This window comes from Mobula hypostoma, chromosome 1 (assembly GCF_963921235.1).
Source record: "Mobula hypostoma chromosome 1, sMobHyp1.1, whole genome shotgun sequence".
In the NCBI taxonomy this organism is placed as follows: Eukaryota; Metazoa; Chordata; class Chondrichthyes; order Myliobatiformes; family Myliobatidae; genus Mobula; species Mobula hypostoma.
Window position 1 is genome coordinate 29,538,124 of NC_086097.1, and position 25,435 is coordinate 29,563,558.

General features: G+C 46.2%; 1 protein-coding gene across 1 annotated transcript in view; it reads right to left on the reverse strand.

Annotated features, from left to right (window-relative positions):
- The window catches only part of LOC134345140 (calmin-like), a 92,894-nt gene that overhangs the window by 15,971 nt on the left and 51,488 nt on the right, over positions 1–25,435 (reverse strand). The window contains exons 6-12 of the mRNA XM_063045345.1: positions 22,820–23,010; positions 19,412–19,605; positions 12,656–12,738; positions 9,368–10,702; positions 5,933–6,087; positions 4,851–4,941; positions 1,384–1,521 (exon numbers count right to left, since the gene is read on the reverse strand). Of these exons, the coding sequence (XP_062901415.1) occupies positions 1,384–1,521; positions 4,851–4,941; positions 5,933–6,087; positions 9,368–10,702; positions 12,656–12,738; positions 19,412–19,605; positions 22,820–23,010 (2,187 nt within the window). The remainder of the gene's footprint in view (positions 1–1,383; positions 1,522–4,850; positions 4,942–5,932; positions 6,088–9,367; positions 10,703–12,655; positions 12,739–19,411; positions 19,606–22,819; positions 23,011–25,435) is intronic.

Genomic DNA, 25,435 nt, shown 5'->3' on the forward strand with positions numbered 1-25,435 from the left:
TACACGTAATCAATAAATCTGAATCAATACATCTGCCATTTCTCAGCCCAGTTCTGCATCCTGTCAATGTCCTTTGTAACCTATGACAACCTTCTACACTATCCACAACTCCACCAACCTTTCATCTCCAGCTCCCACTACCACTTCCTCATCCAAGTAACTTATTAAAGAGCAGGGGTCCCTGTGGAACACCACTGGTTGCCGACCTCCAGGCAGAATCTGCTCCATCTACTACCACCCTCTGCCTTCTGTAGGTATTCCAATTTTGTATCCATGTAGCCAAGTTTCCCTGGATTCCACGTCTCCTGACTTTCTGAGTGAGCTTATCAAATGCCTTACTAAAATCCTTATACACCACATCCGCTGCTCTCCCTTCATCAATTTCCTCAAAAAAAAAGTCAATCCTTTCCAATAGTTTGCCCACCAATGACGTAAGTCTACAATTCCCACGATTATCCCTATTACCTTTCTTGAATAAAAGAATAACATCTTCACTCTCCAATTTGCTAGGGCTACTTCTGAGGCCTGCGCAGACGCAAAGATCATCGCCAAAGGCACAGCAATTTCTTCCCACATTTCCCATTGTAACTTGGAGTATATATCCTGTTCGACTCCGGGGACTCATCTATCAGAACTCTTGAAAAAGATTACAACACTACCTCTATCACATCACACTTAAATGTCAAGAGCAGTTGATTAGATTCTTTTTTGTTGGAACCGGTTGTAAACCTGGAACTCGGATAGCTCGATGTTACTTGCCAATTCTAAACACATTGTCCAGATATTGCTGCAGGCACAAGGAGCTCTGAATGGAGTTAAACTTTGTGTAGTCGTCAGAGAACAGGAACATCTTCTGCCCCTCTGTCATCAGAGCTTTGAATACGACCTCATTATTTCTTTTTTTGTTTGCACTGTTTATTTTCTAAATTATAGCAATTTTATGTCTTTGCACTGTACAGCACAGGCTCTTTCGCCCACAATGGTTTGCTGACCTATACAAACCTACTCCACAATCAATCTAACCCTTCCCTCCTACACAGCTCATAATCCTCCATTTATCTATCACCCATGTGCCTATCTAAGAGTCTCTTAAATGTCCCTAACGTTTCTGCGTCAACCACCACATCTGGCAATGCATCCCACCCACCCACCACTCACTATGTGAAAAAAAAACTATCTCTGAACTCCCCCCTAAACTTTCCTCCAAGCACCTTAAACGAAGGCCAATTCCATCTTGGGGAAAAAGTCTCTGGCTGTTCCCTCTATCTATGCCTCCCATAATCATGTACACCTCTATCAAGTGGCCTTTCATCCTCCTTTGCTCCAATATCAGGACGTACCCAGCACATGATAAAGAGAAGGTGGGGTGTAAACAAGCACTACCTCGCGCTGTTCGTCCTGTTCTGCTGCTGACATCAGTAGATCATGGGAGTGTTCATCAAGTGTTCCCAGTTCCAGCAGTGACTTCATCTGATCTTGCTCACTTGCATGATGTTGCCAAAGATTTAAATGATCTTCGTCCTTAGTAAGAGGGAAGCAAGAGGCTCTGATTAGTTTGGAGGCTGTAAACTTGATGCATTTGAACAAATGCAACTACGTACTAAAAGCAGAAGGCCATTCAGCCCCTTGAATCTACTCCGTCATTCACTGACCACATGCCCGAAGGTCGAAGACCGAAGTCAGTGAGTCTTGAGGTAAAGGCCCAAAGGTCGAATCTGAGAGTCCTGGCCAAGGACTGAAGGTTGGAGGCCCAATGCCTGTGACTCAAAGAATGCGGAATTAAGGACTAGAGGCCTGGAGGCATCCTGTCCTCGTGTTGGAAGCCTGTGTGTGTTTCTGGTGGGGCGGCTTTGCTGTTGATGTCATTTTGACCTGTTGTTCTACTGCTGAACCTTGTGCCTACGTTGGTGTTGGAATGTGTGGCTACATATATGGTCTTCCCCCAGCACATCCTTGGTGTGCTGGTTGTTATGATGCTTTTCACTGCATGTTTCAATGTACATGTGATAAATAAATCTAAACTCTGAGGCATTTGATAAGGTACCCCATGTAATGCTTATTGAGAAAGTAAGGAGGCATGGGATCCAAGGGGTGCTTGCTTTGTGGATCCAGAACTGGCTTGCCCACAGAAGGCAAAGAGTGGTTGTAGCAACATTCACAACACGCTGGAGGAACTCAGTAGGTTGGGCAGCATCCGTGGAAAAGATCAGTCAACGTTTCGGGCCGGAACCCTTCGTCAGGACTGTAGAGGGAAGGGGCAGAGGCCCTATAAAGAAGGTGGGGGGAGGGTGGGAAGGAGAAGGCTGGTAGGTTCCAGGTGAAAAACCAGTAAGGGGAAAGATAAAGGGGTTGGGGAGGGGAAGCAGGGAGGTGATAGGCAGGAAAGGTGAAGGAGGAATAGGGGAAAACACAATGGGCAGTAGGAGGAGGCTGATAGGCAGCTGGGGGAGGGGGCAGAGTGAAATAGGGATAGAGGAAGAGAGGGGGAGGGAATTACCGGAAGTTGGAGAATTCTATGTTCATAGCAAGGGGCTGGAGACTACCTAGACAGTATATGAGGTGCTGTTCCTCCAACCTGAGTTTAGCCTCATCATGGCAGTAGAGGAGGCCATGTATGGACATACCTGAATGGGAGTGGGAAGCAGAGTTGAACTGGGTGATTACTGGGAGATACTGTCTGTTTTGGCGGATGGAGTGGAGGTGCTTGACGAAGCGGTCCCCCAATCTGCGTCAGGTTTCACCGATGTAGAGGAGGCCGCACCGGGTGCACCGGATGCAATAGATGACCCCAACAGACTCACAAGTGAAGTGTTGCCTCACTTGGAAGTACTGTTTGGGGTCCTGAATGGTGGCAAGAGAGGAGGTGTAGGGACAGGTGTAGCACTTGCTCTTACAGGGATAAGTGCCAGGTGGGAGATCCATGGAGAGGGACGTGTGGACTAGGGAGTCGTGGAGGGACAGATTCCTGCGGAAAGCAGAGAGGGGTGGAGAGGGAAAGATGTGCTTAGTGGTGGGGTCCTGTTGAAGGTGGCAGAAGTTGTGGAGGATAATGTGTTGGATCCGGAGGCTAGTGGGGTGGTAGGTGAGGACAAGGGGAACTCTGTTCCTGTTGTGGTGGCGGGAGGATGGGATGAGAGCCGAACTGCGGGAAATGGAGGAGATGTGGGTGAGGGCATCACTGATGATAGCAGAAGGGAAACCACCATCCTTAAAGAAAGAGGACATTTGAGATGTCCTGGAGCGGAAAACCTCATCCTCGGAGCAGATGAGGCGGAGACGGGGGAACTGGGAATAGGGAATGGCATTTTTGCATGTGGCAGGGTGGGAAGAGGTATAGTTGAGTTAGTTATGAGAGTGAGTGGGCTTGTAGAAGATGTCAGTAGACATCTACTGACAAAGTGGTTGTAGACAGGTCATATTCTGTATGGAAGTTGGTGACCAGTGGTGTGCCTCCGGGACCCCTAATCTTCGCGATTTTTATAAATGACCTGATGAGGAACTGGAGGGATGGGTTAGTAAATTTGCTGATGACACAAAGGTTGGGGGTGTTGTGGATAGTGTTGAGGGCTGTCAGAGGTCACAGCGGGACATTGATAGGATGCAAAACTGGGCTGAGAAGTGGCAGCTGGAGTTCAACCCAGATAAGTGTAAAGTAGTTCATTTTGGTAGGTCAAATATGATGGCAGAGTATAGTATTAATGGTAAGACTCTTGGCAGTGTGGAGGATCAATGAGATCTTGGGGTCCATGTCCATAGGACACTCAAGGCTGCTGTGCAGGTTGACTATGCAGTTAAGAAGGCATATGGTGCATTGGCCTTCATCAACTGTGGGATTGAATGCAAGAGCCGAGAGGTAATGTTGCAGCTTTATAGCACCCTGGTCAGACCCCACTTGGAGTACTGTGCTCAGTTCTGGTCACCTCACTACAGGAAGGATGTGGAAACCACAGAAAGAGTGCAGAGGAGATTTACAAGGATGTTGCCTGGATTGGGGAGCATGCCTTATGAGAATGCCTTACGTGAATTTGGCCTTTTCTCCTTGGAGCAACGGAGGATGAGAGGTGACCTGATAGAGGTGTATAAGATGACGAGAGGCATTGATCGTGTGGATAGTCAGAGGCTTTTCCCCAGGGCTGAAATGGCTAAAACGAGTGGGCACAGTTTTAAGGTGCTTGGAAGTAGGTACGGAGGAGATGTCAGGGGTAAGTTTTTTTTGTTACGCAGAGAGTGGTGAGTGCATGGAATGGGCTGCTGGCGACTGTGATGGAGGCTGATACGAGAGGGTCTTTTAAGAGGCTCCTGGATAGGTACATGGAGCTTAGAAAAAGAGGGTAATGGGTAACCCTAGATAATTTCTAAAGTAGGTACACGTTCGATGCAGTATTGTGGGCCGAAGGGCCTGTATTGTGCAGCTATGTTTCTATGAAACTGAAATCTGACCTCATTGCAACTTTATCCCTGCATTCTCCTCCTAGACTCGCCCACTACAGGGAACATCCTCTCGACGTCCACTCAGCTTCCAATGATTTGGGCTGATGGATGGCATATAAAACAAAGTTTTTCGATGTACCTTGGTACATGTGACAATAATAAACTAACCCATCAATTTCCCTTCAATAATTTGGTTCTTAATGCAACCTTCACAACCCAAACCACGTCAGTGCTGCAACACTACCACCACTTTCCACTACAATGCATTTTGTCTGTTTTTGTTCCAGTTGTGTTCTTTCTTGTATAATTTAGTATCATTTATATCTTTCTTGTGCATGTTGTGCATTTGATGCTGTGTGCCTGTAATTCTGCTGCAAGGAGATGTGTACATACACAAGTTCCCAGTCTACGTCACTCACCACCACTTCTGCAGGCAATTCTTGATCCAGACCATAAGGATCGTAGCTGTTTGCATCTCTCACGTCTTCAACACTTCTTGTAACTATTGAGCTGGTAAAATAAAAGCCACAAACCAAATAATTTGACAAGCACACTTGGACAAAGTATATGATAAGAAAACACATTAGTCAGGCTTTTTTTGAATCAAGAAAATAGTTGTCCTTTTGGCCTCATTGATCACAACAGAGGAGTGTTTGATGGCTCTGGGCCTATGCTCGGTGGAGTTGAGAAGAATGAGTGGGGATCTCATTGAAGTCTATTGAATATTGGAAAGCCTAGATAAAGTGGAGAGTCTAGGACCAGAGGGCACAGCCTCAGAATACAAGGACATCCCTTTAGATCAAAGATGAGGAAGAATTTCTTTAGCCAGAGGGTGGTGAATCTGTGGAATTCATTGCCACAGACAGCTGAGCAGGCCAAGTCACTGCGTATATTTAAAGCGGAGGTTGATAAGCTCTTGATTAGTAAGGGTGTGGGATTAAGGCAGGAGAATGGGGTTGAGGAGGATAATAAATCAGCCATGGCAGAGCAGATTTGATGGGCCAAATGACCCAGTTCTACTCGGATTTCTTATGGTCTTATTGTCATATGCACAGGTGCAATGAAATTCAACCAGAGGGTGGGAAGGACCTCCTTTCCTCCTTCTACAGGCTTCTAACTTGCAGCCCAAAAGGAGGTCTCTACTCAAACCATTGACCATCCATTGCTCCCCCAAGCCCACAGATGCTGCCTCATTGGCTCAGTCCCTCCCGCAACAAGCAATCTGCTGAAGGACTCAGTAGGTCGAGCAGCATCTGTGAGGGGGGAGTGGGGTGGGTGAAGAAATTGTCAAGACTCTGAATCAGGGATGAGACTTTGTCCGGCAGACTGTTGCTCCAGATTCCTGTGCCTGCAGTGCCTTGTGTCTCCTGTAGAGTTTTTGTTCCTCTAGTTCAGGTTATCTAGTTGTAGTACCAAAGAAAAGTGGTAGATCAGCTGCGGGGGTGGGGGGAGGCCGAGAAGCGTGGGCCAGACATGACAGAGAAAAGTCATGGGTGTTCACCTTGAAACCTCGGTGCTCTGTGGTTCTGCGAGTTGCTGTGAGCTGGCGATGGCCACCAGCTCTGTCTCACTGCCCAAGCCCTCCTCCTCTTCTCCAGTCTCCTCTGCCCTGTCCCTTGGATTTGTCTGCAGGTCCCACTGCTGGGCTCCAACCTCCTAAAATATTCAGAATCAGAATTAGATTTAATATCACTGACCTTGACGTCGTGAATAACACACACAAAATGTTGGAATTTAGAATTTATTTAAAACCTTACATCCATTGACAACGTGAGGGAGTAAAAGCCTTTGCGTTATGACTCCGTTTGCAATGTACAGACAAGTGAATATAAAAGTCTAATGGCTTGTAGAAAGAAGCTGTCCCGTAGCCTGTTGGTCCTGGCTTTAATGCTGTGGTAGCATTTGCCAGACCGAAACAGCAAAAACAGTGTATGGTTGGAGTGACCTGCGTCCTGATCATCTTCCAGGCCTTCTTCATGCAAATGTCCTCAATGGAGGGAAGTTCACATCCACAGACGCGCTGGGCTGTCCGTACCACTCTCTGTAGTGCCCAACAATCAAGGTTGGTGCAGTTCCTGTACCAGGCGGTGATACAGCCAGTCAGTATGCCTCAATGGCGCCCCTGTAGAAGGTCTTCAGGATTTGGGGACCATGCCGAACTTCTTCAGTTGCCTGAGGTGGAAGAGACATTCTTGTGCCACGCAGCTGGTGTGTACAGTCCAGGCAAGATCTTCGGTGATGTGTATACCAAGGAACTTGAAACTGCTCACCCTCTCAACTGCAGACCCGTTGATGTTGGTTGGGCTGAGTCTGTCTCCATTCCTCCTGTAATCCACAATCAGCTCTTTTGTTTTTTGGACATTGAGAGAGAGGTTGTTATCCTGGCACCCCTGTGTCATGGTGTCAACCTCTCCTCTGTAGGCTCTCTCATCACTGCTAGAAATAAGGCCAATCAAAGTTGTGTCATCGGGACTGAACAGGACTGGAAAAGGTTCTCAGCCCAAAACACCGACTGTTTATTCCTCTCCATAGATGCTACCTGACCTGCAAAGTTCTTCCAGCATTTTGTGTGCGCTACTCTGGACTTCCAGCATCGGCAGAATCTTGCGTCAGATGGCATGCAGCTTACTGCTTTGTGGCAACAGCACAGTGCAAAGACAGCAGAGGGTCATAGAAAAGTACAGCACAGAAACAGGGCTTTCAGCCCATCTAGTCTTGCTGAAATTACTATAAATTACAAAATAAATACATAGTGCAAAAGAAGGAATAACGAGTATTCATAGGCTGTGCAGCAATGTGATGGTGGAGGGGAAAAAACTGTTCCTGAACTTGAGAATGTGTGATGTCAGGTTCCTGTACCTCTTCCCCATGGTGGTACGGAGAAGAGGGCATGTCCTGGCTGGTGAGGGTACTTAATTATGGATGCTACCCTCCTGAGGCACCACCTCTATGGTAGGGAGGGCTGTGCTTGTGATGGAGCTGGCTGAGTCTACAGTCCTCTGCAGATCCTTGTGATTCTGCACATTGGCACCTCTACACCAGGCTCAGATGCAAACAGTCAGAAAGCTCTCCACCACACGACAACAGAAATTGTCAAGGATCTTTGGCTGACTTGGAGTACTGTGTTCCGTTCTGATTGCCCTGCCAAAGGGAAAGACGTTATGAAACTGGAAAAAGTACAGAAAAGATTCACAAAGATGATGCCGGGACTTGAGAGACAGAGTTACAAGAGGAGGCCGGACGGGCTAGGACTTTATTCCCTAGAATGTAGGGTTCTGAGAGGTGGTCTTACAGAGGAGTTTAATGTCATGAGGAACATAGATAGTGTGAATGCAACCAGCCTTACTCCCAGTGTTTGGGAAATCAATAATTGGACAGCATAGGTTTAAGGTGAGAGAGCAGAGAGTTAAGAGAAACGAAGGAAAATTTTTAAAAACCCAAGCGGTAGTATAATTGTGGAATAGGCTGCCAGAGGTAGTGGTTGAGGTACGTACAAGAACAACTTTTAAAAGTACAGTTGAACAGATACACAGACTAGAGCGCTTTAAGAGGTCGTGGGCCAAGCACTGTCAAATGAGACTTGGATGGGCATCTTGGCGGGTAGGGAAGAGCTGGGCAAAAGCACCTGGTTCTGTGCTGTATGACTCTATACCGAGTTCAAAAAAGAGTAGAGCCATTGATGTGCCTTCTTCACAACTGCATCACAGTGTTGGGATACCAGCTGTGTTGCTACCGTAAAATAATATTCAAAGATTTCATAAGCCATCTGATATTTTTAATTAAACTTGAAAAATAGAATTCTTATCTTCCAAACACATTCTTTGTTTTAGAAATTTCAAACTCAATTTCCATTTCTTAGGAAAGTATCTTTCAATTCACACCAATACTTATCAGCAGTTTCTGCCCCCACAACACCGGCAGCACTGTGGCACAGTGGGCTGAGCCGCTGTCTCGCAGCTCCAGCAGCTCACGTTCAATCCTGACCTCGGGCACTGTCTGCGTGGAGTTTGCACAACTTCCCCGTGACCGTGCCCGATTTCTTCTGACATTCACCTCAATGACATGTGGGCCAGTAGGCTGCTGTAAACTAACCTGATTGATTAGGTACGCCAACACGAGGAAATCTGCAGAGGCTGGAATTTCAAGCAAACACACACAAAATGCTGGAGAAAATCTGAGATCTGAGATGCTGCCTGGCCCGCTGCGTTCCACCAGCATTTTGTATGTGTTGCCTGATTGTTTAGGCAGACAGGTAGAATCCAGGGGGAGAATGAAGGGTGGTTGATGCTTAGCATGAACGTGTGGGCCGAAGAGCCTATTTTAGTGCTGTATCTCTGGGCATAGGTACATCAATGTGTATTTGTCTGTACCTACATGCCCTTGATATGGCTGCAAGTTTTTCACTGTACCTGTACCTCACCGTACTTGTGCACATGACAGTAAACTCGACTTGGATTGACAATGCATCATGGGCACATCCCTATCCACCATCTCAGGAGTATCTACAGGAGGTGCCACCTTGAGAAGGCAACATCCACCACATGGGCCATGCCAGCCTCTCTTCACTACATCGGGCAGGAAGTACAGAAGCCTGAAGATCCACACCACCAGGTCCAGGAACAACTACTTCCCTTCAACCATTTGATTCTTGAACCAACCAGCGAAACCCTAATCACTACAGTAACACTACAATCACTTTGCACTAAAATGGACATTTTTTTTTGCTCTAATGGCATTCTTCCTGAACTACACCATGTACAATTTATGCCCAACTTAAGTTTTTCACGTGAATGCTGCTTTGTGTGTGTCATGCTGTTGCAAGTACGTGTTTCATTACACTTGTGCGTATGACAATAAACTCGACTGTGATTTTGTAGACTTGACACATATGACCGTTGTTGCAAACAGGACAATTTACTTAATGAAGAAATGTTACCTCTGAACCTTCACGCCTTTCTTCTTCATCCGCGTGAGATCCTCCCTCAGATACTTGAAGATCTCCGTTGTTTGGTTCTGAGGACTTTTCTTCCCAAGGTCTATCAGGATGGTGTAGTGTAGGCTGTCCTGACAGCTCACCCTGACACACCACAGCCAGTTCGCCGGGAATACCAGTCTTCACCTCGGGCACAAACTCGGCCGTCTCAGTCTCTTGCAAGGAAGACAATGGCTGAACAACCTCTCTAGTTTCTGAAGGACGAGAATGATTCAAAGTGTCTGCTTGATCAGTGTCAGGGGAGCACAGCGCGTAATCAGATGAGGTTGGACTGAGTTCTTGCAGTGAGAATGTGCCACTGAACTCGGAACAAGACTGATAGGCTTCGTCAGTAAGTGGTGACAGTTCTTTGTCAGACTGAATCCTGGGAATAAGATCCCTCTGTGAAGTACCGGTAACCGAGAAAGCTTCAAGCACCTCAGACACAGGTACGTCGTAATGAGGGTAATAAACAAGGTTGAGTGGTATCACAGACACTTTCTCATCGCCCTGGAGGATTGAGCTGATCCCCGTGGAGGACCTCTCATTCTGCTGAACAGATGGCTTCTCATCTGTCTGCGTACCCGATTCTGAAACGGTACGGTTCTGGGCAGGAGCGCTGGCCTCCGCTCGGAGGTCGACAGGACATAAAGAATGAAGTTGAGAGTTACTGGAATTGTAAGAGTCCATGACGCCTTTCTGTACGGAGGTCTCCGAGGAGGCATCACCTGCCGATTTTACAGACGACGCAGAGGCTTCAACATTGGGTACAACTGTGAAAACGTCATTGGCTGAGACCGGTGAGCCGCTGTCATGGGAGACTGGGGACGATGGCTCCTCCTCTAGAACCAATATCTTCTCTCCAGTTGAAGTCTTTCTCCTCACTGGATGCAGCAGTACAAATATCTCCTCTACTGTCTCAGTAGCCTCGGGGCTATGCTGCGAGGATCGGCGGCGCAAATCCAATGATGGCGGTCCATTATCTTGATATATAGTTGAGTTATTGGCATTGGGAATGGATGAAGGAGATGCTTCTCTCTCAGAGCCTCCATTCTCGTTAACAAGGAAGTGATCAACGTCATCATGTGATGGTAGATCATCGACCATCTCCTCTCTCTGCGAGGTGTGCACAGGTTCCTTGGTATTTTCTGAAGCATAGGATTCATTGTTTAAAACACTGTTCAGTTCTTCTTCCTGGGTCTTACTTGAATATTGCACTCCTAAGTTTGAAGGCATAACTTCAGGGCTGAAGCAAGAGTTTTCCAATGGCAATTCAGAGGCATCTTCTGCCAAATTGTTCTGTCAAGAAAACAAAATAATTAGACGTATTAAACATACACACATCTCCTAATCTTTTAAAAGCTCAGAGTGATGGATTGTTAGTCACAGAGGTAGCCAGTCAAACAGCACATAAAACAGACCCAACTGGTTCATTTCAATCAAGGTGCCTACCTAAGCTAGTCCCACTCACTCGCATTTGGGCCATGTCCCTGTAAGCCAGGGGTTCCCAGCCTTTTTTATGCCATGGACCAACACCATTAAGCAAGGGGTCGGTGGACCCCAGGTTGGAAATCCTGCTCTAAATCTTTGCTGTCCATGTACCCGTCCAAATGTCTTTTAAGTATTGTTACACTACCGCCTCAACTTCTTCATCTGGCACCTCATTCCATATACATACTGCCCAAGCATGAGAAAGTAGGTGGTGTGTATAAATCTTCCTCTTCTTGCCTAAAACCTATGCCCTCTAGTTCTGCATTCCCTTTCCCTGAGAAAAAGACTGTGCATTGGCCCTGTCAATGTCCCTCATGATTTTATATACCTCGATAAGATCACCCCTCATTGTCCTACATTCCAAGGGATAAAGTCCTAGCCTGCTAAAGCAAAGGCTAGCGTAATACTATCACAGCACCAGCGTCCCGGGTTCAATTCCTGCCGCTGTCTGTAAGGAGTTTGTACAAACATCCCGTGACCACTTAGGTTTCCTCCGCGTGCTCCAGTTTCCTCCCACCTTCCACAGATGTAGGGGTTAATAGGTTAATCAGTCACATGGGTGTAGTTGGACAACACAGGCTCATTGAGCTGGAAGGACCTGTTATCATGCTGTGCTGTATCTCTAAATAAAATAAAACCACTCCCTACAACTCAAGTCCTCGAATCCAGGCAACGTTCTTCACTTTGCTCTTCAGGACCTTGTTGAAAGAAGGCTTTATTACCAGAAAATGAAGTCTAACTAATTAGTGAGTGATAGTTGGTCTTAATCTCCTCAGGTGATCTCCCAGTACCCTTAGTAACACCAGGCACAGTGGTCATCTATTTGATAGAATGGGTGGCACATGGGCACAGTGCCATGGACCCAGGTTCGATCTTGACCTCAGCTACTGTCGGTATGGAGTCTGCATGCTCACCCCGTGAATCAGTAGAGTTTCCTCCACCTGCTCCTGCTTCCTCCCACATTCCAAAGACATGTAGGTCAGAGGGTTGATTTGCCGCTGTAAATTGCCCCTGGTGTGTGGGTGAGTGACGGAATCTGGGGAGAGTTGCTGAGAATGTGGGGGGGAGTGAAAAAGGGGTCAATGTACAATTGGTATAAACGGGTGGTTGATAGTTAGCGCAGACTCATTGAGCCAAAAGGCCCGTTTCTGTACTGTATCTATGACTATCCTCCTGGAAAGGGTATGGGTATTGGTATCGGTTTATCATTGTCACACATACTGAGATATAGCGAAAAGCTCGTGTTTGTGTGTCATCCACACAGACCCTGCCAATCACAAATACAAACAGGAAGAATAACAGAATGAAGATACAGTCAAAAGAAGGATGACAAAGTATAGCCCAAATACTTTAATTATATTATATAGATTAGATTAAAGATTAGCTTTATTTGATGCAAAGGACACATTTCACAGTGTTTCGATGTACATGTGACAAATAAAGCTAATCTTTATCATCATTGTTATTGTTTTGCCTTGTTCTACCTCAGTGCACTGTGCAATGATCCGATCTCTATAAACCGTATGCAAGACAAGTGTTTCACTGTATCATGGTACATGTCACAATAATAAACCATTTCCAATTCCAAGCCTGTCAACAGTGCTTCTTTATTATTAATTGGCCTGATTAAGTTTTCTGTCTTCTCGGTTCAGTCATGCTGTTCAAACTCATCTGACTCACAGACACTGGCGGAGAGAGCAACTCAAGACAGCTGACTGTTGATGGCAGAGTTTGCCAGACGCTGAGACACAAATCTCCTACCTCGTCCACATAAGGGAAATGTTCCAGAAACTGTGAGACATAGGTCGCAATGGACTGTTCTTCAGGACGTTCAACATCCACATCTGAAGATCAAAGGAAACACAAGACATAGGAACAGAATTAGCCAGTCATTCCATCGAGCCTGATCCATCACTCAATCCTGGCTGGTTCATTTTCTTTCCCAACCCAATTCTTCTACTGTCACCCTGTAACTGTTGACACTCCTACTAACCAAGAACCTATCAACCTCTGATTTAAACATACCCAATCACTTGTCCTCCCTGAACACTTGCATCAATGGTGTTGAGGTGGGAAGGGCTGAGAGTGTCAAGTTCCTGGGAGTGAACATCACCCACCAATAGCCTGTCCTATTCCAAACAGATAGAAACATAGAAACATAGAAAATAGGTGCAGGAGTAGGCCATTCGGCCCTTCGAGCCTGCACCACCATTCAGTATGATCATGGCTGATCATCCAACTCAGAACCCTGTACCAGCCTTCCCTCTATACCCCCTGATCCCTTTAGCCACAAGGGCCATATCTAACTCCCTCTTAAATATAGCCAATGAACTGGCCTCAACTGTTTCCTGTGGCAGAGAATTCCACAGATTCACCACTCTCTGTGTGAAGAAGTTTTTCCTCATCTCGGTCCTAAAAGGCTTCCCCTTTATCCTCAAACTGTGACCCCTTGTTCTGGACTTCCCCAACATCGGGAACAATCTTCCTGCATCTAGCCTGTCCAATCCCTTTAGGATTTTATACGTTTCAATAAGATCCCCCCTCAATCTTCTAAATTCCAACAAGTATAAGCCTAGTTGATCAAGTCTTTCATCATATGAAAGTCCTGCCATCCCAGGAATCAATCTGGTGAACTTTCTTTGTACTCCCTCTATGGCAAGGATGTCTTTCCTCAGACTAGGGGACCAAAACTGCACACAATACTCCAGGTGTGGTCTCACCAAGGCTTTGTACAACTGCAGTAGTACCTCCCTGCTCCTGTACTCGAATCCTCTTGCTATGAATGCCAGCATACCATTCGCCTTTTTCACCACCTGCTGTACCTGCAGGCCCACTTTCAATGACTGGTGTATAATGACACCCAGGTCTCGTTGCACCTCCCCTTTTCCTAATCGGCCACCATTCAGATAATAATCTGTTTTCCTGTTTTTGCCACCAAAGTGGATAACCTCACATTTATCCACATTAAATTGCATCTGCCATGAATTTGCCCACTCACCTAACCTATCCAAGTCACCCTGCATCCTCTTAGCATCCTCCTCACAGCTAACACTGCTGCCCAGCTTTGTGTCATCTGCAAACTTGGAGATGCTGCATTTAATTCCCTCATCTAAGTCATTAATATATATTGTAAACAACTGGGGTCCCAGCACTGAGCCTTGCGGTACCCCACTAGTCACTGCCTGCCATTCTGAAAAGGTCCCGTTTATTCCCACTCTTTGCTTCCTGTCTGCCAACCAATTCTCTATCCACATCAATACCTTACCCCAATACCGTGTGCTTTAAGTTTGCACACTAATCTCCTGTGTGGGATCTTGTCAAAAGCCTTTTGAAAATCCAAATATACCACATCCACTGGTTCTCCCCTATCCACTCTACTAGTTACATCCTCAAAAAATTCTATGAGATTCGTCAGACATGATTTTCCTTTCACAAATCCATGCTGACTTTGTCCGATGATTTCACCGCTTTCCAAATGTGCTGTTATCACATCTTTGATAACTGACTCTAGCATTTTCCCCACCATCGAAGTTAGGCTAACTGGTCTATAATTCCCCGGTTTCTCTCTCCCTCCTTTTTTAAAAAATGTGGTTACATTAGCCACCCTCCAATCCTCAGGAACTAGTCCAGAATCTAAAGAGTTTTGAAAAATTATCACTAATGCATCCACTATTTCTTGGGCTACTTCCTTAAGCACTCTGGGATGCAGACCATCTGGTCCTGGGGATTTAGCTGCCTTTAATCCCTTCAATTTAACTATCACCACTTCCCTACTAACATGTATTTCCCTCAGTTCTTCCATCTCACTGGACCCTCTGTCCCCTACTATTTCCGGAAGATTATTTATGTCCTCCTTAATGAAGACAGAACCAAAGTAGTTATTCAATTGGTCTGCCATGTCCTTACTCCCCATAATCAATTCACCTGTTTCTGTCTGTAGGGGACCTACATTTGTCTTAACCAATCTTTTTCTTTTCGCATATCTGTAAAAGCTTTTACAGTCAGTTTTTATGTTCCCTGCCAGTTTTCTCTCATAATCTTTTTTCCCCTTCCTAATTAAGCCCTTTGTCCTCCTCTGCTGGACTCTGAATTTCTCCCAGTCCTCAGGTGACCCACTTTTTCTGGCTAATTTGTATGCTACTTCTTTGGAATTGATACTATCCCTAATTTCCCTTGTCAGCCATGGGTGCACTACCTTCCTTGATTTATTCTTTTGCCAAACTGGGATGAACAATTGTTGTAGTTCATCCATGCAACCTTTAAATGCTTGCCATTGCATATCCACCGTCAACCCTTTAAGTATCATTTGCCAGTTTATCTTAGCTAATTCACGTCTCATACCTTCAAAGTTACCCTTCTTTAAGTTCAGAACCTTTGTTTCTGATACCACATAGACACTATGGTCAAGCTCACTGGTGCTTCTACTTCCTCAGGAGGCAAAGGAAATTTGGCTTGCCCCTTAATTTTATCGGTGCACCATAGAAAGCATCCTGTGTCGATGTGACACAGGTTGTTATGACAACTGCTCTGTCCCCGACCACAAGAAACTGCAGAGAGTTGTGGACACAGCTCAGCACATCACTGAAACCAGCCTCCCCTCCATGGACTCTGTCTACATTTCCTGCTGCCTCAGTAAAGTAGTCGGCATAATTGAAGACCCCACCCACCTCAGACATTCTCTCTTTCCCCCCTCCCATCGGGCAGAATCAGCACCAGTCTCAAGGATAGCGTCTACCTCGCTGTTATAAAACTAATGAATGATTCCCTGGTACGATAGACGGCCTGTCGACCTCATTACCTACCCCATAATGGTCTGTGAGCTTTGTTGTCTACCTGCATTGTGCTCTCTCCGTAATTGTAACACTTTATTCTGCATTTTGTTATTGCTTTCCCTTGTACTGTCTCAATGCGCAGTTGTAATGAATTGATCTGTATGGGCAGTAAGCAAGACGAGCTTTTCACTGCACTTTGGTACACTGACAGTAACAAACCCAGTCACTGTTCTGTCATCTCACATATAACTAAATTCTGCATCTCTACTTTCCCATGAGAGTAAATAACTTGCATTACCTAGATTATATTCCTGTCAAGTTTTTGCCAGTTACTCAACTCAATGGAATTAGTTCAATATCAACATGCTATTGTCACATGTCTTACGAACTTTTTTCTCTTTTTCCTTTGTCTGTTCTCTTACTTCTCTTCTTCTCATCTGCCCATCACCTGCCTCTGGTGCCCCTCCTCCTTCCCTTTCTTCCATGATTCACTCTCCTATCCTATCAGATTCCTTCTTCCTCAGCACTTTACCCTTTCCACCTGTCACTCCCACTTCCCTAGTCACTAACCTTTCCCGATCACCTTCCATCACCCTGACGTGTAAAAAAGGCACCCACCACTCTGTGTAAAAAACTACTAGCTCTGATATCTCCGTGAAACCTTTCTCCAATCACCTTAAATGCACGTCCTCTGGTATTAGCCATTGCTGTCCTGCGGAAAAAGCACTGGATATCCTCTCTATCTATACCTCCTAGCATCATGTACACCTCAATCAAATCACCTTTCATCCTTCTTCGCTTCAAAGAGAAAAGCCCCAATCTGCTCAACCTTTCCTCATAAGACGTGCTCTCTAATCCAGGCAGCGTCCTGGGAAATCTCCTCTGCACCCTAAAACATCCACATCCTTCCTATAAGGTGACCAGGATCAAACACAATACTCCACGTGTGGTCTAACCAGAGTTTTACAGAATATAGATAGGGTAAATGCAAACAGGCTTCACGGTTGCTGGGTCAAAATCCTGGAACTCCTTCCCTACCAGCACTGTAGATGTACTCACACCTCGAGGTCTGCTGCTGTTCCAAGGGGGCAACTCACCACCAACCTTCTCAAGGGCAACTAGGGATGGGCAATTAAATACTGGCTCAGTCCCACGTTCTCAATTCTTGACTATTTTGAGAGCTTTCTATTGAGAATGATGAACAGTTGCTTGCCACTGCACACAGAAGTCAGACGACTCTGAAAAGGAAACTTCCTGAGAAGTTTTTATGAGCCTTTTGAAACTGTGATAAAATTCTTCGAATACTCAAATGCTTCATGCAGTAATTAACTCAAGAATATTAGACACGTCATTGCTTATATGTCAGAATTATTCAATAAATTTAATGAAATTAATCTTCAATTGCAAGGAAATGGTGTGAATTTTATCAAAGTCAAATCAGTCCTCTCTACAATTCTGTTCAAGTTAACCCTATTTAAGTTCAACATTGGCTGTTGTGACCCTTTCCAATTTCTGAGCCTCTCTGAGTTAGAAGAGAAAGAAAGAATACCAAATGATGATCCTCAAGCATACTGTGCCCACCCGGGTGAGCAGCATAAGGACATCTCTCGATCCAATTTCCAGACAGGCTAATAAATTAATTCTTGAAACCTTGTAATGAGAAATTAACATGAAGGATGGAGGAAGAACTGATCTAACTACAAAATGACTTTGAGCTTAAGCCAAGGTTCAAAAAATTATATCAAGACTTTTGGTTGCAGAAAGAACTGTCTGAATGCCATCTTGGACTGTGGAAAAAGGTCAAGATATTCTTTATTGCCTTTCCAACTTTTTTTTTACTGGAGTGTGGTTTCAGTGCAGTAGCCCAACTTCTTTCAAAGAAACCAAACAGGGAGTGTGTGATGAGACAGCATTGAAGGAGGTTCACTCTGCGTCTGACCCCAGGAGTACGTGATGGGACTGTGCTGAAGGAGCTTCACTCTGTGCCTGACCCCAGGAGTACGTTATGGGACTGTGTTGAAGGAGCTTCACTCTGTGCCTGACCCCAGGAGTACGTGATGGGACTATGTTGAAGGAGCTTCACTCTGCGCCCGACCCCAGGAGTACGTGATGGGAGTATGTTGGAGGAGCTTCACTCTGCGTCTGACCCCAGGAGTACGTGATGGGACTCTGTTGAAGGAGCTTCACTCTGTGCCTGACCCCAGGAGTACGTGATGGGACTGTGTTGAAGGAGCTTCATTCTGTGCCTGACCCCAGGAGTACGTGATGGGACTGTGTTGAAGGAGCTTCACTCTGCATCTGACCCCAGGAGTACGTGATGGGACTGTGTTGAAGGAGCTTCACTCTGTGTCTGACCCCAGGAGTATGTGATGGGAGCAACACACATAAAAGTTGCTGGTGAACGCAGCAGGCCAGGCAGCATCTGTAGGAAGAGGTGCAGTCGACGTTTCAGGCCGTGACCCTTCGTCAGGACTAACTGAAGGAAGAGTGAGTAAGGGATTTGAAAGTTGGAGGGGGAGGGGGAGATCTGAAATGATAGGAGAAGACAGGAGGGGGAGGGATAGAGCCAAGAGCTGGACAGGTGATAGGCAAAAGGGGATACGAGAGGATCATGGGACAGGAGGTCCGGGAAGAAAGACAAGGGGTGGGGGGGGGGGACCCAGAGGATGGGCAAGAGGTATATTCAGAGGGACTGAGGGAGAAAAAGGAGAGTGAGAGAAAGAATGTGTGCATAAAAATAAGTAACAGATGGGGTACGAGGGGGAGGTGGGGCCTTAGCGGAAGTTAGAGAAGTCGATGTTCATGCCATCAGGTTGGAGGCTACCCAGATGGAATATAAAGTGTTGTTCCTCCAACCTGAGTGTGGCTTCATCTTTACAGTAGAGGAGGCCGTGGATAGACCTGTCAGAATGGGAATGGGATGTAGAATTAAAATGTGTGGCCACTGGGAGATCCTGCTTTCTCTGGCGGACAGAGCGTAGGTGTTCAGCAAAGCGGTCTCCCAGTCTGCGTCGGGTCTCGCCGATATATAAAAGGCCACATCGGGAGCACCGGACGCAGTATATCACCCCAGCCGACTCACAGGAAAGATGAAACCACACTCAGGTTGGAGGAACAACACCTTATATTCCATCTGGGTAGCCTCCAACCTGATGGCATGAACATTGACTTCTCAAACTTCCGCTAATGCCCCACATCCCCCTCGTACCCCATCCGTTCTTTATTTTTAAACACACATTCTTTCTCTCACTCTCCTTTTTCTCCCTCTGTCCCTCTGAATATACCCCTTGCCCAACCTCTGGGTTCCACCCCCCCCGTCTTTCTTCCCGGACCTCCTGTCCCATGATCCTCTCGTATCCCTTTCGCCAATCACCTGTCCAGCTCTTGGCTCCATCCCTCCCCCTCCTGTCTTCTCCTATCATTTTGGATCTCCCCCTCCCCCTCCCACTTTCAAATCTCTTACTCACTCTTCCTTCAGTTAGTCCTGATGAAGAGTCTCGGCCTGAAATGTCGACTGTACCTCTTCCTAGAGATGCTGCCTGGCCTGCTGCGTTCACCAGCAACTTTTATGTATGTTGCTTGAATTTCCAGCATCTGCAGAATTCCTGTTGTTTGAGTATGTGATGGGACTGTGTTGAAGGAACTTCACTCTGTTGGTGTAAAACTAATCTCCAGTTTGCAGACAATCCTTCTATCCAAACACATAAACAAAGAAACAATATCGTGAAGAGAAATTTGGACCCACCTTCTGGCTCGAGGAGTGGTGGGATCTCAAGACTGTCTTCTGCTATCTTGAAAGCATCTTCAAGGTTTACCCGGCTCGGTCTCTCCATCGCTTTCGCCATGTCCACCAGGCTGGGCTCGACGGCCTTGATGAGCGCCAGGAAGGCGATTCCACTCCGCCAGCTGCTCCCAAAGTCCTGGACGGCCACACCATACCTACACACAGGATACATTGAGGTAGCATGAAAGGAGAACTGAATGCAGACATGATCAAAAGAAGGTTGATAAAAAACAGCACAAGTAATTTAATTGTGAAATTATTTAATATCATTTATACATTATATGGATTAAAATACAGATTAGCTTTATTTGTCACATATACATTCATACATTTTTACATACAGTGAAAAGCATCAACAGCCAACACAGTCTGAGGATGCCCTGGGGGCAATCTGCAAGTGACACCACACTTCCAGCGCCAACATAGCATGCCCAAAAAATTATTAATCCTAACCCGTACATCTTTGGAATGTGGGAGGACACCAGAGCACCCAGAGGAAACCCACAAGGTCATGGGGGGAATGCACAAACTCCTTACCAACAGTGGTGGGAATTGAACCTGGGTCGCTGGCACTGTCGAGCATTGTACTAAATGCTACATACTGTACTGTCTTTATGCTACTATAGAACAGTATAGTGCAGGGACAGAACCTTTGGCCACGGTATTGTACTGATCTATATTAACCGGCACATTGCAAGATGAACAACACTACACTCGGATATGGCCCAAGTGCGGAGCGATGACACTGAAGCGGGTCTATAATTCACAGACTTTAATGTGAACAGAGTTAGAGGGAAAAGAAAACAATAAATGTTAGGCCAAACAGGGCCGTTAACTAAAACTTTCAAATGGAAGCTGAAGCCAACACTTCGGCTGAAAGGAATAACTAAATATAAAACGAATTCCACTAATCTTCAGAGTCAGTTGACTCGAACAGTCCAATTTCTCAGGCAAGGCCAAATGCAAGTAGGCAGCAAAATATCGCTATGCTTATCTCAAGTCTTGACAAGCACCACGATGAAAAGAATGGAGTTAGACACCATCACAATGAAGTAATAATTAGCTGACACGTGCCTATTCACGAGTGCAATTGCCATATCTGCTGCGCTGGCAAATCCGCGGTTGTGACACAAAGCGTATAGAACATTGAAGAGTAGAGCAATAAAACAGGCCCTTCAGTCCGCAACAGTGGTCCCCAACCTCCGGGCCGCGGACGATACTGGGCCACAAGGTGTGCAGCGGTAGCCGGAGCGCACCCAGCACATCTTTATGAAAAAAGTTGAAATAAACAAGCTAATTAATTAGGTGCCGCCCGGCACGTAAATGTCGGCCCAGATCAGAGGCAATTGCCGATTTCACTTGCTCTACGTGATGTTCACTCCTCTTTCCAGGGCGCTGGAGCCTTTAGCTGTTCCATTGTTTGGTCAATTTAAACGCCAGCCCAGACAGGCTGAAAAGACAGGGCTGTCAGGATCGAGGTGACATGTTGAATCTACACAAACTAATAAAGTATAGGCACTGCTGTGCTTTCTTTGTAATGACAGTTACGTGCTGGTCCCTGGACAGATCCTCTGACACTTTTCAGAGAGAGAAACGTCGATTCTTAATGCCAAAGAATTTAAAGTTATTGACCCTCTCCACCTCAGTTCCTCCAATAAAGACTGGCTTCTGGGCGGCACCTAATTAATTAGCTTGTTTATTTCGGCTTTTTTCTTAAAGATGTGCTGGGTGCGCTCCAGCTACCGCTGCACACCTGCATGCTTCGCAGCCCAGAGGTTGGAGACCACTGGTCCACAGTATCTGCTCTAAACACAAGGCCGAATTAAACTAATTTCTCCTGCCTGTACACGATCCATATACTTCCGAAACCTGCACATGCATTTATCTAACAGTTTCGTAAATACCTCTATTATATCCATTTCCACCACCACCACAACAGCCTGTTGTAGGCATCCACCACTCTGAACGTCAAAAAACTTGACCTGCATATCTCCTTTAAACCTTCCCCCCTCACCTTCAACACAGCTCCTCTTATATTTGATGTTTCTACCCTTAGAGAAAAAGATTCTGACTGTCTACACTGTCTATTCCTCTCTGAATTTTATACGATGACCCTCTTCAGCCTCCGACCCTCCAGAGAAAACAACCCACATTTGTTCAACTTGTTATACTCCCCCTGGTGGTCGTGTCACAGAGCGGTGCTGTACTGTGTGCGTCCAGGCCCTTCGGCCCAACCAGTCCATGCTAACCATGGTGCCCAGCCAGCTCGTCCTAATTTCCTGCGTTCAGCCCACACATCTCCAAGTCTTTCCCTTCCATGTACCTGTCCAAGTACTGAAATGATATTATTGTATATGCCTCAACCTCTTCCTCTGGCAGTTCGTTCTATATATACATACCATCCTCTGTGCAGATGAAGTTGCCCCTCAAGACCTTCTCAAACCTTAAGCTCACCTGAAACCTGCTCTCTTTAGTTTTGGACTCCCCTATCCTGGGGAAAAAATGGTCACCATCCAATTATCTTGGCCTCGCTTACTTTAAACCCTTCTATAAAGTAACCCCCTCATTCTCCTAAATTCGAAGGAATAAAGATCTAGCCTGGACAACCTCTCCCTATAACTCAGGCCCTTGAGTCCTGGCAACATCCTCTTAATCTTTTCTGCACTTCTTCCAGCTTAACAGCGTCTTTCTTCTAACAGGTGACCAAAACTCCAAGTACAGCCTCACTAATGATTTATAAAACTGCAATATAACATCTCAACTCCTGTGCTCAATGATCCGCAAGAGTCACCACACATTCTGGCACCAACACAGCATACCCCACGCTGTGCAGAGCAGAGCAAGAACAACAAGACAAGTCCCTTTCTTCCTTCCCATCCACACACCTTCACCCAAGAACAGAAAATCTTCGGCCTCCGGTAAACTCGTGGATTTGCAGAGTTCCCCAGTGGACTCACAGAGACTCACAGACCCAAGGCTTCTGCTGACTTCCGACTGACCTTCGGTATCGACGCTAGGACTCAATGATGATCTGATTAAAGAAGGGTGGCATGTGAAATGCCTTGTTCACCTGTCTGTCTGTAACACCCATGCACTTGTAATCCTAGGTCTCTCTGTTCCATTATACTCCCGTTCACTGACAGACATTCACTGTAGAAGTCCTGCACTGGTTTGACCTTCCAAAGTACATCAGCTCACACTTCTCTGTAGCTAATACTGTTAATAGCTCACACTCTCTAATCCGGGCAACATCTTCTGCACCCTCTCCAAATCCTCCTGAAGGAATGGAAAAGCAGCCAGAGTCTCGTCTAGACCAGCAGAGGATAAAGATGGAAGACAGGCAGTGGGGAATGGAGGGAAGAAACTTACTTTGCCGTTGCCCTCTGCACCCACTTCAGTAGTGCTTTAATAACCTTCCTCTGGTCCTTGTATGGGGCCAGGGGCACCGCCTCCTGGACAGAAGCAGGCTGTTTCGTCAGGTCGCTCTCATTCCCATTGTGCAAGGACGACAGGCTGTTAGTCATGGAGAAAATCTTCAGGTGGCCCGCTGCTTCCTTTATCTGCAGTTACAGAAAGAAGATCAATAGACAGAAATAAAGGACAAAATCACCCCCCCGCCCCCCGAAGATAGGACCCGGAGATACACATCCATCATTCCTTGAAAGTTGTTTATGTGGAGATAAGAGTGCAGATCAAGCCTTTCCATTTAACCCTACCTAATTGCAGGACAATTCACAATGACCAATTGATCTACTAACTGGTGCGTCTTTGAAATGTGGGAGGAAATCAGTGCACCCACAGAAAAACCCATGCGGTCACGGGGAGAATGTACGAACTCCTTACAGAGGGCACCAGTATTGAACTCTGAACTCCAAAACCCCGACTAAAATAGTGTTGTGCAAACTGCTACGTTACCATGGCACCCCAAAGTGGAATGGGGTGTAGTTTCCTTGTAGCTTAACTCTCCCATGCTTGCTTGTAATTTTATGCCATCACCTACATACGTGTAACACACATAAAAGTTGCTGGTGAACGCAGCAGGCCAGGCAGCATCTCTAGGAAGAGGTCAGGACGAAGGGTCTCGGCCTGAAACGTCGACTGTACCTCTTCCTAGAGATGCTGCCTGGCCTGCTGCATTCACCAGCAACTTTTATGTGTGTTGCTTGAATTTCCAGCATCTGCAGAATTCCTGTTGGTTGGTTACCTACATACGTGTAATTGTTCAGAGAATTTGCCAGTAGTCACGCTACAATCACTTCTGTATTTTTCCAGAAACTTCTTAGATTCAGCAGCAGGTGTCACATCACATGAGCCTTCAGAGTTTATTGGTTAATTGTTATCACTGGAACTTGTTATCTCTCGTCTGGTATGAAAAGACAACTACTTTTCATCGTTCTTTTTACTTTGTTTCTCTTGAGTTTCTTTTTCTTTGCTCGTGTAACATTTAATAAACCAGGCATAACTGACTGTTTATTTCTTTCTATAGACGCTGCCTGATCCGCCGAAACACAAACCCAGCACTCTGTGCGTGTGTAACTCTGGGTTCCAACTTTATTCCCCGGAACATAGGAGAGTGAGGGGAGATTTGATGGAGGTGTACAGAATTATGAGGGTACAGACAGGGTAAATGCAAGCAGGCTTTTTCCACTGAGGTTGTGTGAGAGGAGAACTACAGGTCATGGGTTAAATGTGAAAGGTGAAGTGTTTAATGGGAACCTGAGGGGGAACTTCTCACACAGAGAGTGGTGAGAGTGTGGAACGAGCTGCCGGTGGAAGTGGTGGATGTGGATTTGACTGCAACATTTAAGGGAAGTTTGGATAAGTACATGGATGGGAGGGGTACAGAGGTCAGTGGACCAGGTGCGGGTTGATGGGACTAGGCAGAATAACAGTTCGGCATGGACTAGGTGGGCTGAAGAGGCACACACAAAATGCTGGAGGAGCTCAGCAGGCCAGCCAGCATCTGTGGAAAGGAGTAAACAGTCGATGTTTCAAGCCGAGATGCTTCATCAGGAAAGAAAGAGGAGGGTGAGGGGTCTGTATCTGTGCTGTAGTGATCTATGACTCTGATAGAAGGGGAGGGGCTGAGACAAGAACTAGCAGGTGATGGGTGGATCCAGATGAGGGGGTAAAAGGCAAATGGGGGGGTAATGAGAATAATTACAGAAGCTGGGAGGTGATGGGTGGATGTGATAAATGACTGCACATGGCAGGAGAAGAAGGTGAAGCTTGGAACCAAATAAGGGGGGTGAGCGAGGTAGATGGTGGGGGGGGGGGTAGGGAGCCCAGTGGGAGAAGTGTGTGGGTAACAGGCAGATGGAGTGGATGCAGGAAGGGATTCAAGGTAATTAGCCAAAGAAACACAGACACTGGGGTGGGGCGGCAGATAAATTAACTTAATCAAAAACAGCCTGGCCTGGAGTGGCAATGGGAAGCAAGCTTACGAGTGAATAAAGCCGGGGGTTCCTAACCTTGTTTAAGCCATGGACTCCTACCATTAACCAAGGGGTCCTTGGAACCCCTGGAATAAAGTCAACGGGAAAGCCATACAGGTTCGTGGGGAGCCAGTCTGTTTCAGACTGAGACATGAATATTCAGGATATTTATTGATTTTTTTATTTCGAGATGCAGCTTGGTAACAGCTCTCCCACGCTGCCCAATGGCATCCAGGTAACCAATTAACCTGGAAAACGGCACATGGTGGGAAGCTGCACTCAGAGAAAAGCCACACAGTCACAGGGAGAACATGCAAACTCTTTACAGACAGTGACTGTAATCATGCCCAGGAACCACCTACTAACACTGCACACTTTTGGGATGTGGGAAAACACCAGAGCACCCGGAGGAAACCCACACGGTCTCCGGGAGAATCCACTTCTTTCAGACAGCCGCAGGATTGAAACTGGGTTGCTGGTGTTGTAATAGCATTACACGACTGTGCAGTCCGCAAATGGGTCGCATGCAGAAAGGATTCAGTTCAATTCG